The 14,862-nt window shown below is 55.0% G+C and overlaps 2 protein-coding genes across 2 annotated transcripts in view; both read left to right on the forward strand.

The window, feature by feature from the left end:
* Nucleotides 1-3,822: 3,822 nt before the first annotated feature.
* Nucleotides 3,823-10,411, forward strand: NMUR1 (neuromedin U receptor 1). Its single transcript, XM_017529035.2, has 3 exons — nt 3,823-3,926; nt 5,240-6,134; nt 8,776-10,411. The coding sequence occupies exons 1-3, from the start codon at nt 3,924-3,926 to the stop codon at nt 9,156-9,158; spliced, it is 1,281 nt and encodes a 426-aa protein (XP_017384524.1). The 5' UTR covers nt 3,823-3,923; the 3' UTR covers nt 9,159-10,411.
* LOC108304741 (nucleolin-like) overlaps nt 10,188-14,862 on the forward strand; it is a 20,929-nt gene continuing 16,254 nt past the window's right edge. The window contains exons 1-2 of the mRNA XM_037738765.1: nt 10,188-10,262; nt 13,827-14,210. Of these exons, the coding sequence (XP_037594693.1) occupies nt 10,188-10,262; nt 13,827-14,210 (459 nt within the window). The remainder of the gene's footprint in view (nt 10,263-13,826; nt 14,211-14,862) is intronic.

Genomic DNA, 14,862 nt, shown 5'->3' on the forward strand with positions numbered 1-14,862 from the left:
TAAAAGGGAAAAAACAAAGCTACTGAATCAAACACAGCAAACTGCTGCGGACTAGCCAGTTGCTGAGTGCTGATGCTGGTCACCTGTTACTGGGGGAGAAGTTTTTGTTCTGAAACCTCCCTTGATCATGAGTGTGAGTATTTATCAATGGGAAGACCCAAGAGGAGCTTCTGTAACACACCCAAATGTGGTTTGTTAGCTGGGAAGGCTGGAGGACTTGAGAGTGACCTTGATTGCTTGGAAGAGTAGGTGACAGGAGCACCCTGGGGGCACACAGTAAGAGCTGGCCCCAGTCCAAGGTGGCATAAGGAACACACAGGCACTAGACACGAGACTCAGGCTTTTCCTGGCTTTCTCACTGTGTGACGGGAACTTGTCCTCCCTTTGGCCACAATCAGAGGTTGGGGTACACAGGCTGAGCCCCTGGGAGGAGGTGGCCGGCTTCTTGTGCCCAGCTCCCTGCCTGAAACACTTGGGCTAGCTGTCTCTGGGAGAGGTCAGGAACAGGTCTTACAGCCCTCAAGGGGCAATGGGCTGGACACACAGTCCCCGGTGGCCCCCTCCAGGAGCAGGAGAGGCAGGGGCGACGCTCCCCGGAGGTCTTCTCTGCTGCTGGTCCCCGCTGGGCCGTAGGGCCCTGGCTGCCTGCAAAGTGGCCAGGCTCCCTGCAAGCCCACATGCTCCTTTCCACCGGGGCTCAGCTCTCCTACCCGGGGTGCTAGGGATCTTGACCTTCCAAACGCTGCTAAGCACATCTCCCATCCCAGTCTTGCCTCCCAGCAGCTTTCTGGCATCTTCCAGAGAATTCCAGGCTCTTCAACCCTACACTGAGTGTCACATTATTTCTCTTAATCCTCATGGCATCCCTGAGGGGACAGGGGCTATATTTGTGTTTTACAGGCAAGGAAGCTGAGGCCTGAAGCACAAAGTGGCTTATCTAAGGCCACACTGGCAGAATGCGGATTCTCACTCTGGCCTCTTGGCCTCCAAAGCCTGGACTCAGTGTGTTCCCTGCCTCGCTTTACCATCTCTCCCACCAGTTTCTGCAAGCAGAGCCAGGACTGGCGGCTCAGGGAGTGTGGGTGGACGACCTCACACAGGCCACGTGGCTCACTGAGCTGCAATCCCACCCCCAAGTTGGGAGCCCCATCACCTGAGGGCCCAGACCTTCCCCCTCTCTCCCGGCCATGACCCGGCTGGGACTGCGCAGAGCAGAGCTGGATGGGGAGAGGGGCCCGGGTGGGTATAGTGACTCTGCCGTGCTTCAGATATTTGCTGTTCCTGGCTCTCCTTGTGTGCCCCATGAAGCCCAGTGACGGGGTGTCCTGGGTGGTCCCCATTGCCCGGGCTGCAGAGCACTGCCTCCCTCCCGTCCAGAGCTACAGTGGCCCCAAGCTCACCTCATCCTCCCTGCCTCCCCTCTGTAGGCAGTAAAGTGGGGTGGGGTTGGGGCGTTTCTGGGGGACCCATGGGCTTGCCAGGAGCTGCTGGTCAGCCCAAAGCTGAGAAGGTTCTGGTTTAAGCCTGGCCTGGGACAGCAGCCCCTTGTGGCTCTTGGGAAATCACAGGGTGAGGAGGGGATACAGAGCCACTCACTTGCTCTGGCCCCATGAGCCCTGCACAGCGGGGGACCTGGGAGGAATCTCAGCAGCCCCTGGAGGTCCTGGTGGCCCTCCCTGGTGCATTTGCTGTTATGCAGAGTTGAGTCCTTGGCCCCCTAGTCTAGGCAGACGCCCACCAGCCAAGCTCAGGAGATGGCTGTGTGCATCCGGAAAACCTGGGGACACCACCTCTGGATGGAGCAGCAGGCAGCAGGATGTCATATGGCTGTGATGGGACACTTCGGTGGTGGCCTTGAGCTCAGACCCAGAGGCCAGGGCCCTCAGGGCTCTCTGCAAAGGGCAGAAGTGGGGGCCACAGCCATTGTGACCACTGAGCCACTCCTTTTTTGGGGCTGCTGTTTAGTCTTTGATGGCGGCTACTGCAGTGTGAATGATGCAGCCGCTGTAGGAATTCCTGACCGGCAGGAGCCGTTCTGCCTCTGTAAGGCTGGGTGGGTCCTTCTCCATCCTCTCCAGGGCTGTGTGCACCAAAAGTCCACAGGGACTTTCGGGCTGCTTAGAGTGTGTGCAGAGTGGTATGTGTGTGCGTGCACATGTGTGGTGGTGTACACACAGTGATGTGTGCATGCGTGTGTGTGTTCCAGTGAAGGGCTGGGTCCACATGCTCGTCACTTGCTAAGAGCAGCCTATGACGCCACAGTGCGCTCTGTTGCTGAGTGGTATCATACCTCCTTGGCCGCCTGCTGTGGTGGCAGCCCCGTGATTGAGGATTTCTCCTGGACTAGCTCATTGGGGGCTGAGCAGTTAATTCGCAGGGCACCCCAGAATCACTTCTAGCAAGGCCCTGGGGACCATGTGCCCCTGTACTTCCCACAACTGTTCTCTGCCTGGGACTCTGTTTACATGTGGAGTTCCTGGGAAGGCCGCCCTGCTGCAGGCTCCTTGAGGGCCTAACTCCCATCCCCAAGCCGGGATGGTGACATATGGAGTGGGGCGGGAGGGGGGAGGAGAGGGTGCAGGAAAGCTGGGGGAAGAAGGCGCCTCCAGTTGCCACTAGATGGTGACGATCCCACCCCACATTTCTTGAGTGCTGGCCATGTGCCAGCCCCTGTGCTGAATCTTGGCACTCAGTGTCTCATGCCACCCTCACAATAGTGGCGATGGTGGTTAGCCCATTCTACAGGAAGGGGAACTGAGGCACACAGCTTCTCAGCTCACAGCAGCCTCTTGGGGTCCTGGGGCTTTGTAACCTCTCCTGATGCTCCTCAAAGAGTGATTCAGGGGCCTGGAGCTCTCCAGAGGGCGTTTGTCAAATATGAGGATTTCTAGACTAAGGAGACCAAAATCTGGGCAAAGGTGCTGGAATCAGCCTGCGTGATCCATTGTTTCTAGGGTCCCTAGAAGTTCCAGCGAGGAGCTGATTGCAGGACGGGAGAGTGGGGGCGGCCGAGGCACTGGGGTTTGCATGTGGGCAGTGTGGGGGAGCAGAAGGATCTGTGGCTGGGCATTCTTAGCCCTTCTCTAGATTCTCTCCATCCCTGTCTATACCCCCACCCTTGGTATAGTGATGGGGGAAGAAGATTTGAACAGATATGGGGGACGGTATTTGGGGCTGAGGGCCATGGTAAGGACAGGGTAGCCCAGGGAGACAGGTGAGGAGTGGGGGGTCCACCACCAGGCTAGACTTTGGTGTGCTCTTTTTCAGAAGGCTTGGGGGACCCCAAGGAAGCGTTTCCAGCAGAGGGGTGACCGTCATTGGTGGCTGCGGGAGGATGGACTGGAGGGAGAATGGGGGTTTCTGCGGGTCCTGCAGGGCGGTGCACCTGGACTCAGGGACTGGCAGCCCCAAAAGGAGCGGCGGGTGGGAGGGGCCGCGGAAGCCGCAATCCTGGCCCTTGGAGCCTGGGGGTATGAACCCCACCAGGGCATGTCGACTTCAAGGGACCTTGGAGTGGGTCTGAATGTGGGGCAGGAGGAGCTGAGGGTCGCAGGGACACCGTGACAAGGGGTTATGCTAAACTCGGCACGCTGGAGAGCGGGGACCGCGCGTGAGCCCCAGGTCTCTCGGGCTCCTCCGCCGCGATCTGAGGCTGTTTTCTCATCTGTACAATGGGTTGTTGCGAGGGTCCCGTGAGGTAACGCTGCTTGTGGAGGCGCCGCGTCCGACAGCCGCGTCCTTCGCCGGTGCGGGAGGGGGCGCCGCGCTGGCTGCGGGGACGGCACTGCCCCCTGGCGGCGTTCCCGGGCGGACAGGCGGGGCGTCGGGGCGCGGGCTGGGGCTGCAGTCAGTCAGCACATCGGCTCCGGCGCGGCGTGTCTGTCTGTCGCTCGGAGGGTGGACGCCGGGGTCTCGCAGGCCACATGGTAGGTGCGTGGGCGCCCGCGTGGGCGAAGGCGCTGCGGCTGGGCCGGGGCTCCGCGCTGGGAGGGTCGTCCCAGGGCGGAAGGGGTCCCAGGGCTCCGTCGGGGCGCCCCCCGCATCTCCACCGGGGAGCCTCGCAGCCTCTCGGGTCATTTGTGTCTTCCGGGCAGGGGCGCCGCGGGCTTGCGACCCTTACTCGAGGACTAGGTCGCCTCCCTTGAACTCGGGCTGGCGCCTGCTAATTCCCAGTTGGTCCCCGAGGCTCCCGAGCTACTGTGCAGCGGCGGTGAGGGCGGGCGGGAAGAACGGTGGGGGACTGGACAGAAGAGAGGGAACCCCATTGTTGGTAGTGCCAAGGGCATCAAATACGGAGACTTTGAACAGTTCGGGTGACAGAAAACAGAAAAAAAGAATCAACTTGTGGATCAGGCATTTGTAGTGTTTAGCCTTGACGCTTCACTTGATCCTCATTGGAGGTCTCCAAAGCAAAGGGGTGATCACCGTGCCTTTCCATAGCCAGTCAGGCCCTGTGGTCATGCCTTTCATGGATTAAACTCCCTGGATCCTCCTAATAAGGAAACAGCCTCAGAGAGGTTAACTTACTAAAGGTCACACAGCCTGGAACTGGGGAGGCTGGATTCGAATTCAGGCAGTCGCTTCCAGAGCCCTTGCTCTTGACCCTCTGATACCAGGCATTGTGCCCATTTTACAGATGCCCAAATAAGTGCCTCATCTCGCATCATTGCTTGAAAGGGGAGACACCCAAGATTTGTCATTTATTCAAAGGTTCCAATAGATCATAAAATTTAAAATCAAAGCTTCATGTGTTATTTTTAAAAAATGTACATTTTTACTTTTTTATTTTTTTGAGACAGGGTCTTGCTCTGCTGCCCAGGCTGGAGCCCAGTGGCATGATCTTGGCTCATTGCAACCTCTGTCTCCTGGGTTCAAATGATTCTCCAGCTTCAGCCTCCCAAGTAGCTGGAATTACAGGTGTGTGCTGTCATGCCTGGCTAATGTTTTGTATCATTAGTATAGATGAGGTTTCACCATGTTGGCCAGGCTGGTCTCAAACTCCTGACTTTAAGTGATCCACCCACCTCAACCTCCCAAAGTGTTGGGATTACTGGCGTGAGCCACTGCACCCAGCCGCATTTTTACATCTCTGACCTGTGGATGTAAGAGTTTTGTTTTCTTTCTCAGTGGTGCCTAAAATAATGGTCATTTTAGCGCTAATGTCACCTTTGGGTGGATGAGTTAGGACAGAGTCAGCATTCCCTGAATGATCTTTCTGGGCATCTCCCCTCTGTTCCAGATGACTCTGTGCCTCAATTGCTCTGTCCTCCCTGGAGATCTGTCCCCAGGGGGTGCAAGGAGCCCCATGGTTTGCAATGGCAGTGCGGCCAGGGGGTACTTTGACCCTGAGGACTTGAACCTGACTGACGAGGCACTGAGATTCAAGTACCTGGGGCCGCAGCAGACAGAGCTGTTTGTGCCCATCTGTGCCACGTACCTGCTGATCTTCATGGTGGGTGCCGTGGGTAATGGGCTGACCTGCCTAGTCATCCTGCGCTACAAGGCCATGCACACGCCCACCAACTACTACCTCTTCAGCCTGGCCGTGTCGGACCTGCTGGTGCTGCTGGTGGGTCTGCCCCTGGAGCTCTATGAGATGTGGCACAACTACCCCTACCTGCTGGGCATTGGTGGCTGCTATTTCCGCACGCTGCTGTTTGAGATGGTCTGCCTGGCTTCAGTGCTCAATGTCACTGCCCTAAGTGTGGAACGCTATGTGGCTGTGGTACACCCGCTCAAGGCTAGGTCCGTGGTGACGCGGGCCCATGTGCGCCGAGTGCTTGGGGCCATCTGGGGTCTTGCCATGCTCTGCTCCCTGCCCAACACTAGCCTGCACGGCATCCAGCAGCTGCACCTGCCCTGTCGGGGCCTGGTGCCCGACTCAACCATGTGCATGCTAGTCCGCCCACGGGCCCTCTACAGCCTGGTAGTGCAGACCACCGCGCTGCTCTTCTTCTGTCTGCCGATGGCCATCATCAGTGTGCTCTACTTGCTCATTGGGCTGCGGCTGTGGCGGGAGAGGCTGCTGCTCACGCAGGAGGCCCAGGGCAGGGGCTCCGAAGCTGCCAGGTCCAGAGACACCTGCAGGCTCCAGCAGCGAGATCGGGGCCGGAGACAAGTGACCAAGATGCTGTGTAAGTGTCATGGTGGGAAGAGGGGCGGAGCCAGGCACTGGGTATGAGGCTGGGGCTCCTGGGGCCTGGGGAAGGGGCTGAGTATCTGGGTTTGTGGGAGATGAGGAACTTCCCTAGTCTCATGTGTGTGTGTGGGTGAGCGTGTGTCTGAGTTCACACTCCTGTGTACTCTTTTAGATTACCGTTAGACTCTTATACCTGTTAATGGCTAATGGTAAGATTGACTGTGTAATTTGTGGAGTCCACTGCAAAATGAAAATTCAGGGTCGCTTTTTCAAAAATGAATAAGAATGTTAAGACAACAATAGAGCATTAAACCAAGCCCAGGACCCTGCTAAGCCTGGGGCCCTGGCTCTGGAACCAAAACACAAGAAAGGGCAGGGCATGTGGTTGGGCTCCAGGAGACAGAAAACAGGATATGGACCCTCCAGGTCTCTCCTCTTGTTTTTTTTTTTGAGACAGGGTCTTGCTCTGTTGCCCAGACTGGAGTACAGTGGTATGACCACGGCTCACTGAAGCCTCAAACCTCCTAGACTCAAGCTATCTTCCTACCTCACTCAGCCTCCTAAGTAGCTAGAGCTACAGGCGCATGCCACCATGCCCAGCTAGTTTTTTCATTTTTGTAGAGACAGGGTCTTGCTATGTTGCCAGAGCAGGTCTTGAACTCCTGGTCTCAAGTCATCCTCCCACCTCAGCCTCCCAGAGTGCTGGGATTACAGGCGTGAGCCACTGCACCTGGCTCTTCTTGGTTATTGTACATCTTGGCCCTGTTCCCTGCAGCAGCCTGCGAGGCATGGCCACCGGCACATCGTTTCCTTTCCTGAGGAACTGCCCTCTTCTCTTAGACATGAGTGAAAAGTTCCAGGAAGGATTCTGCTGGGTGGGGCTTAGGTCATGGGCCACCTCCTGAGCCAGAGTGGCAGGATGCTGAGGTACACGGCCCCCAGTGAACCGCACAGTGGGATCTGGGGGGAGCAAAGTCCCCCAGAGAAGGGGAGGAGGGTGCTGGAGAGGCCAGGTGCTGAATTTGCCCCATGCCATGTCTGCAGTTCCGTGGGAACCACCAGAGTGACCATTTTTCTAAAGAGCCCCATGGGGAGGTGTGTCTGTGAGGGCTGGGCTCAGGGCACAGGGGATCAGGCCGGAGACGTTCGGGTTGGGGCAGGCCAGGGTGCGCCCAGCTGGGATGAGGCTCTGGATCTTTGTGGCCTGGACCTGGCTTTTTTTCAAAAGCTGTGGCCCTGGGGAAGCAAGACAAACTGATGCTAAGCCGATCACGGATCCGCCCCACCCACCTCCCTGCATCCTAGCTCAACCCCAACTCAGCAGAGCCTCAATCAGGCCAGTGGAGTGAGCTGGGTTGGGAGAGGGCCACCGAGACTTTGGACGGAGCCAGCTAACTGGGGGCTGCCCCATCCCCAGAGTGAGTCACTCCTCTCGCCCCTCAGGCACCATCCCAGAGCCCAGAGTCTCTCTTGCAGCCCGAGATGGGACTGAGCCCAGAGCTGTGTTTCTGCCTCGCAGCTCTGCACTGTGAAGCTTGTGTCCATAACCAGCTGCCCCCGTCGCCCTGCTTTCTGCCCTACTACCCATCCCCTCCCTGAAAACACAGGTGGACAGTCTGCAGTAGGTGCTCAGCTGGTATGGCTCACCCCTGGAAGGTGGGCTTCTTGCTTGCTTCTCTCTTCCCTCCCTCCCCGCGTCCTTCCTTGTCTACTTTCCAAGGACCCTCTGTGCACCAGGCCAGGTGCTGGGGATGTGGTGGGCAACATCCTTTATGAAATCTGGGATTATGAGAAAACCATGCTAGGTTTTCTGCCTAGCAAAGCTAGTAATTGCAGCAGCAAACCCAAGAAACAAGAAACAAAAATCACAGCTGGCCCAGTAGCAGAGACCCAAGGAAGGGCATGGTTGGGTAAGATGCAGGCAGGAGGGATTTGGGGAGAAAGAGTGAAAGGTTTGGCCAAACTGTCCTACCTTTTGCTAGGGAGGGGGTGGGCAAGGGCCTGGCAAATAATGGGGGGCAGGTTAGTGCAGGACAAGATATTCAGATGGGACTTGGGGAGCTGGGGGCTGGAGCTGAAAAGGCCAGGGGCCAAGGCAGGCAGTGTGTGCATGCGTACGTGTGTCTGTGTGTGTGCATGTATACCTGTGTGTCTCACTCTCCCTGGCCCCATGATCTGTCTGCTGCTTTCTGAGCATGTGCCCCTTTCTTCTTCTTCTGTGTACTTATGCATCAGCAAGCATGGCTCCCCAGGGGGCATCTAGAGTGGCCCTAGCCCCACAGCCTGTTTCACCCCAGTAGTTCAGCAGCCACAGCTAAGTGTCACCCAATTCCAAACTCCAGAGTGACAGAATCTGATTGGGCCAGCTGGGCACAGGTGTCCATGCCTGGTCCAATCAGCTGTGGCCAGAGGCAGGGATGTGCCCCACTGCCTACAGTCAGTGACAGTGGTGAGGGCAGCCTCTTTGAGGAAGACATGGCCAGAACAGGCATTTCTAGAAACTTTCACCTGGGTGATGGGTGAGGGTGGCCTGTGGGATGGGAGACGAGGTGAGAATCGGTGGCCCAAACTGAAGCCCGAGAAGGCAGCTGAGGGGGCTCCAGCAGGCGCTCTGCCTCCCTTCTCTGTCCCTGCAGTTGTCCTGGTCGTGGTGTTCGGCATTTGCTGGGCCCCGTTCCATGCAGACCGCGTCATGTGGAGCCTCGTGTCACAGTGGACAGAGGGCCCGAAGCTGGCTTTCCAGTACCTGCACGTCATCTCTGGTGTCTTCTTCTACCTTGGCTCGGCAGCCAACCCGGTGCTCTACAGCCTCATGTCCAGCCGCTTCCGAGAGACCTTCCAGGAGACCCTGTGCCTCAGAGCCCGCTGCCACCGCCTGAGACCTTACCACAGCTCCTACAGCCTCAGCAGGGTGACCACAGGCAGCACCCTGTGTGATGTGGGCACCCCAGGCAGCAGGGTCCACCCCCTGGCTGGGAACAATGGCCCAGAGGGGCAGCAAGAGACTGACTCACTGTGAGTGGAGCCTCAAAGTGGCTTCACTTGGAGGGGCCAGAGGGCCACGTGGAACTGGGGAGACACATCTGCCTTCCTCTGCAGGGATACCTTCACCTACTGTCCCCTGTTCGGCCTAGAAATTCTGATTGGCATGTCAGTTTCCCTCAGAGGGAAACAGCAGGAGGAAGGATTGATCTCTGATTGCTGAGGACTCATACTGGCCAGGCGCCACACCGTGTGCTTCTTATCCCTCACTGCCACTTCCCCAGTTCAAGTCCTTCCCCTGCAGAAACACCATGGTTAGCTGGGGTTCAGCAGTCCTCCCTCTGGGGACTCCTGCCACCACTGCCAATTTCTGAAACGGTCCCACTGGGCCCTCGATGTCCTTCCCAGGTCCTTTTCAGGTTCTGGCAGGGGCCCAGGGATCCAGGAGACCTGGTTCCAATCTCAGCCCTGCTGTCACCACCTTGTCTTGTGGCATCAAGCATATCAGTCCACCTTTCTAGGCCTCAGTTCCTTGCTTGAAAAATGAAAGAGGCACTGGCTTTCCACAGTGTCATGCTTGGACACTTTAGCTGTGGTTTTCTTTCTGTGTTAAGTTACTGCTTGTAATGAAACCAACAATACTCTCAGACTGACAAGGCGGAAATTATTTTCTGTATTTTTATCAGCCCCAAGCTCTACTTCCTCCCTGACCTCCACATGCCCTCCCCAGCCCCTCCCAGCACAAGTGCAGCAGAGCCAGCAAGGAAGAAACCCTGCCCCCCACCACAGGCCACCTACGTGCAGGCTGGCTTGAGGGCCCAGTGAACAGAGCACTGGACTTGGCTTGCCAGAGGGTCTCAGGGCAAGAGACACGGCCAACCAAGTGAGAAGTGAGAAGAGGGACAGGGACAAGTCATCCTTGAAACCAAGACCCATTCTGAGTCTCCGCGGGCCAAGTCAGAGCTCAGCCAGGACTCAATTCATGGATGAAACTTCTCCTGCTGCCAGTCCCTGGGTCTTGTCCTCCTGAGAGGAAGTCCTGGCTTCCATGGCTGGGAGCTGTAGGATGGCCTGGGGTCGGTCTGTCCGGGTTCTCCCTGTAGACAGCTTCCTAGCTTGTGCCCCTAGCTCATGCTCCCTGGTGAGAAAGTGGAGGACATGGTACAGGGTTGCAGATAATGTTTAGTTAAAAAAATTCAATTATAAAAATATTAAACGCTCATCACAGAAAATTTGGAAAGTGCAAATAAGCAAAAATGAAAATAAGTTTTAAAAATGTAAAACCTCAGGCCGGGCACGGTGGCTCATGCTTGTAATCTCAGCACTTTGGGAGGCCAAGGCAGGTGGATCACCTGAGCTCGGGAGTTTGAGACCAGCCTGGCCAACATGGTGAAACCCCATCTCTACTAAAAATACAAAAATTAGCTGGCAGGTGCCTGTAATCCCAGTTACTTGGGAGGCTGAGGCAGGAGAATCGCTTGAATCCAGGAGGCAGAGGTTGCAGTGGGCTGAGATCGCGCCATCGCACTCCAGCCTGGGCAATAGAGTGAGACTCCTTCTCAAAACCAAACAAACAAAAAATATAAAACCTCCCTTGCAGGCCGGGCGCGGTGGCTCACGCCTGTAATCCCAGCACTTTGGGAGGCCGAGGCGGGTGGATCACGAGGTCAAGAGATCGAGACCATCCTGGTCAACATGGTGAAACCCTGTCTCTACTAAAAATACAAAAAATCAGCTGGGCATGGTGGCGCGTGCCTGTAATGCCAGCTACTCAGGAGGCTGAGGCAGGAGAATTGCCTGAACCCAGGAGGCGGAGGTTGCAGTGAGCCGAGATTGTGCCATTGCACTCCAGCCTGGGCAACAAGAGCGAAACTCCGTCTCAAAAAAAAAAAACAAAACCTCCCTTGCCAGGGGCTGGGGAAAGGGGAGGTGAGGAGTTGTTTAATTTGTACAGAGTTCCAATTTGCAAAATGAAAAAGCTCTGGAGATCAGTTGTACAACAATATGAATATACTTAACGATACTAAACTGGTTAAGATGGTACATTTTATGTGTATTTTACCGATTTCTTTTTAAAAGAAGATTAAATCTAAAGGAAAGAAAAAATGAAAACTACTCATAGCTTTACTCTGAGGCAACAGCAGCGGCATGCTTCCTCCTAGTGATGTTTCACATGGTTGTTTTATTTTATAAACAATACGCATACACAATTTTGTATCTGGTCTTTTGCCTAGTGGATTTTCTATCCAAGCTCACGCTTGCACTCATCTGACTCATGGGCTCCACTGTGATGGGCCTTGGCCAGCCCTGGGGAGTGGGACCTAGCACATACCATCTGGGTAAATTTCTACATGCTGGCCAGGAAGGCCCGGATGCCCCTGCCTCCTCAATCCCTGGCTCGGGGAAGGAAGAGCCTCCTGTCTGTCAGTCCTGCCCAGTGGACAAGTTCTGGGAGAAGCACAGGGGCTCCCAGACAGAAAGAACAGGGGCTGGGGGTAGGGAGCGGGGACACTGAGGACAACGGGAGGAAATGGGAGAAGTGGGGACTTCATGGAGGCCAGAGTGTGGATGAGGCAGCTGAGGGGAGGCTGGCTTAGGGAGAGGGTTTCCTCAGCGGGGGGCCCTGAGCATGCCTTGACTGAATACACACAGTCAAGCCCTGAGAGGGGACAGCGGGGACAGCTCCTAAGCTGTGGGAGAGCATTCAGACTGCTGTAGAGCGATATATGTGAATCTTTATTGCAAACTTTGGGGTTTTGTTCTTTGAGACAAGATCTTGCTCTCACCCAGGCTGGAGTGCAGTGGTGCCATCATGGCTCACTGCAGCCTTGACCTCCCAGGCTCAAGCAATCCTCCCGCCTCAGTCTCCTGAGTAGCTGGGACCTCAGGCATGCACTGGTTAATTTTTGAGTTTTTTGTTTTTGTTTTTTGTTTCTTGCTCTGTCACCAGGCTGGAGTGCATTGGCACAATCTCAGCTCACTGCAACCTCTGCCTCCCGGGTTCAATTGATTCTCCTGCCTCAGCCTCGGGAGTAGCTGGAACTACAGGTGTGCACCATTACACCCAGCTGATTTTTGTATTTTTAATAGAGACAAGGTTTCACCATGGTGGCCAGGATAGTCTCGCTCTCTTGACCTCATGATCCGCCTGCATTGGCCTCCCAAAGTGCTGGGATTACAGGAGTGAGCTGCCACACCTGGCCAATTTTTTGGGTTTTGGAGGGGGGAGCTGCTGCTGTTGTTTTTGTAGAGATGGAGTTTTGGCATATTGCCCAGGCTAGTCTTGAACTCCTGGGGTGAAGCGATCTTCCTGCTTGAAGCCAGGAGTTCGAGACCAGGCTGGGCAACACAGCGAGATCTTATTTCTACAAAAAAAAAAAATAGCTGGGTGGTGTGGTAGTGTGTGCCAGTAGTCCCAGCTACACAGGAGGCTGAGACAGGAGGATCACTTGAGTCCACCCGGAGTTTGAGGCTACAGTGTTCCCACCACTGCGCTCCAACCTAGGTGACAGAGTGAGATCTCATCTGTAAAAAACAAAAATAAAAAGTCTCTTTAAATTATTGGTTTGTTTTGAATTAGGATTTTAAAATGTCTATACATTACATTTAGTTTGTTCAGATTCTTTCTTGCGTCTCTGTATGACACTTCTCCTCCCCAGGTATGCGGCAAGACGCCTCTGGCATGGGGGTCTTCTGACCAACTTCACACGAGGTAGGCCAGTGAATTCCTTTATGACCCTGCTTTATGGGAGAAAGGCAGGAGCACATCACAGAGATCTTGCTTCTGTGGTTTTTCTCAACTGCCAAGGTGCCATATTTTGGCACATTCATGGATTCTGCTTCTTGTGTCTTATCCTGTCCTTGTTATTGATTTTAATAATACTTCTTGGCAGAGTGCGGTGATTCAATTTGCTAATACTTTGTTTGAACCTTGCATCTGTTCACAAATGAAATGGGCTTTTGCCTTTTCTTCAATTGTTTTTGGTCAGTTTTCTTAAACTATTTGGGCTAACCTCATAAAGTAAGCCAGGCAAAAGTGTTTAGAGAAGTACCGTATCTAAAACAGGCAGGCACATTTTTCTTTATACTCTCATTCCATCCCAATTTGGGTCTCTCTGAAGCTAGGATAAGGCCGGCACCCTTTACTCAAGATCACCCTTCCCTATTCTTCAAACACACACAATATCCCCAAATTGCCACTCTTCAAGTCCCAACATGGGACTAACTCCTAGAAGCCTGATCCTCCTACTGGGACTACTGGTGTTAATACCCGTGGGGTCTTGTGAGAGCACATGTTCATTACAGTCCAACGCAAAGAAACTAGGAGAGAGTATTAAGTGATTGCGCCTTAACTTATTTAAATGTAAAATGAAACTATTATTACCATCTAAGTCACACGTGTGTTTTGAGACGTCCATGGTAAAATGTATGAAAACGCAACCGGTACACTGCGTGGCACAAACACGCAGCGGGGCAGGTGGGGGGGGGGCTACAGCTGCGACAGCCGTAACGGAGTGACCCTCAACTGTCGTCTCCGTGCCTCCTTCCCCGCTGGCAACGGTGAGGTCGCTAACACAGCCCTCGCTGGGTGGCACGCGGCCTGGGTTTAAGGCCCCGAACGCTGGGAACCCATCCAGGCACACGCGCCCTCAAGGACCGGCCGCTTTAACGACCGCTATTCACTTTCCGACGGCCCCACCGCTAGAGGAGCGTCGGACCGCGCGACCCGCTCACCAACTCCCGGAACTCTGGCGCGTTTCGGCCTTCTCGCCCACCAACCTGGCGCGAACACTTGGGACACCGCGCGCACCAGAACCAGCGGACCCAAAGCACAGCCCCCGGCGCCAGATCGCAACAAAATGTCCGCTCCACTGGCCGGAGCAATACGTGCAGCCCCTTCACCCTGACTCGAGACTCCGCCCCCAGGCTCCCGCACCGCCCTGGCTCTGATTGGGCGAAGCGGAGTCACGAGGGCGCCGTCGCTCTACGTGACGGTTTTCCCCGTGGTCTTTGGATCTTGGGCAGTATATGTGAGGGCGTTCCCGTTGTGTCTGCGTCTGCGGCGTTCTCCGGGCTCTCCCTGGATGTCGTGCGTGCGTCCGTCACGCACGGTGGCGCGCAGGGGCACACCACCCAGGGCATTGGTGGGCTCTGGGCGGGAGCCCTACACCTGCGACAGCCTTAAGGGAGAACCTGTTAGAGACAAGGGCTGACGTGGCAGCGAGTGTTGTAGACTAATTTGTGTTCTGAATTCTGGTAGTGGTAGTGATGGACACTGTCCCAGTTCACAGAATTCTCTGGCTGGGTAGGTAAAGGTACTTGAATTGTAGGTACTTTTTTTGGCCCGTGTCCCCTTTATTTTGGCCCAGTGTGCTTCCATTTGAGTAGTCTGTGGTGGAATTAATTTTTTTTTTTAAACAGTTGTTTAAAAACACATGATGGAGGCAACAAAGTGAGAGGAGTAGGGAGGGATTCTTGGAATTTGCCTTTGTTTTTTTTAGTTTCTTAACCTTAAGGAGTTTCCACTTGTAGATTGTGGCAAAAGAGGAGGTATGGGAGACCGCACCTACAACATCAAAAACCACCTTTTCTATTTTTCTGTTCGCTGGTGTGAGTAAAAGATACCAAATGAAAATAAAAAGTTGAGGGCCGGGCGCGGTGGCTCAAGCATGTAATCCCAGCACTTTGGGAGGCCGAGGCGGGTGGATCACGAGGTCAAGAGATCGAGACCATCCTGGTCA

This window comes from Cebus imitator, unplaced genomic scaffold (genome assembly GCF_001604975.1).
Source record: "Cebus imitator isolate Cc_AM_T3 unplaced genomic scaffold, Cebus_imitator-1.0 Scaffold57, whole genome shotgun sequence".
Taxonomy (NCBI): Eukaryota; Metazoa; Chordata; class Mammalia; order Primates; family Cebidae; genus Cebus; species Cebus imitator.

Excerpts from the sequence above, each read along its gene's own strand:
- NMUR1 (XM_017529035.2), top strand. Across the intron at positions 6,135-8,775 it reads ACAAGTGACCAAGATGCTGT|TTGTCCTGGTCGTGGTGTTC; the intron begins GTAAGTGTCATG and ends CTGTCCCTGCAG.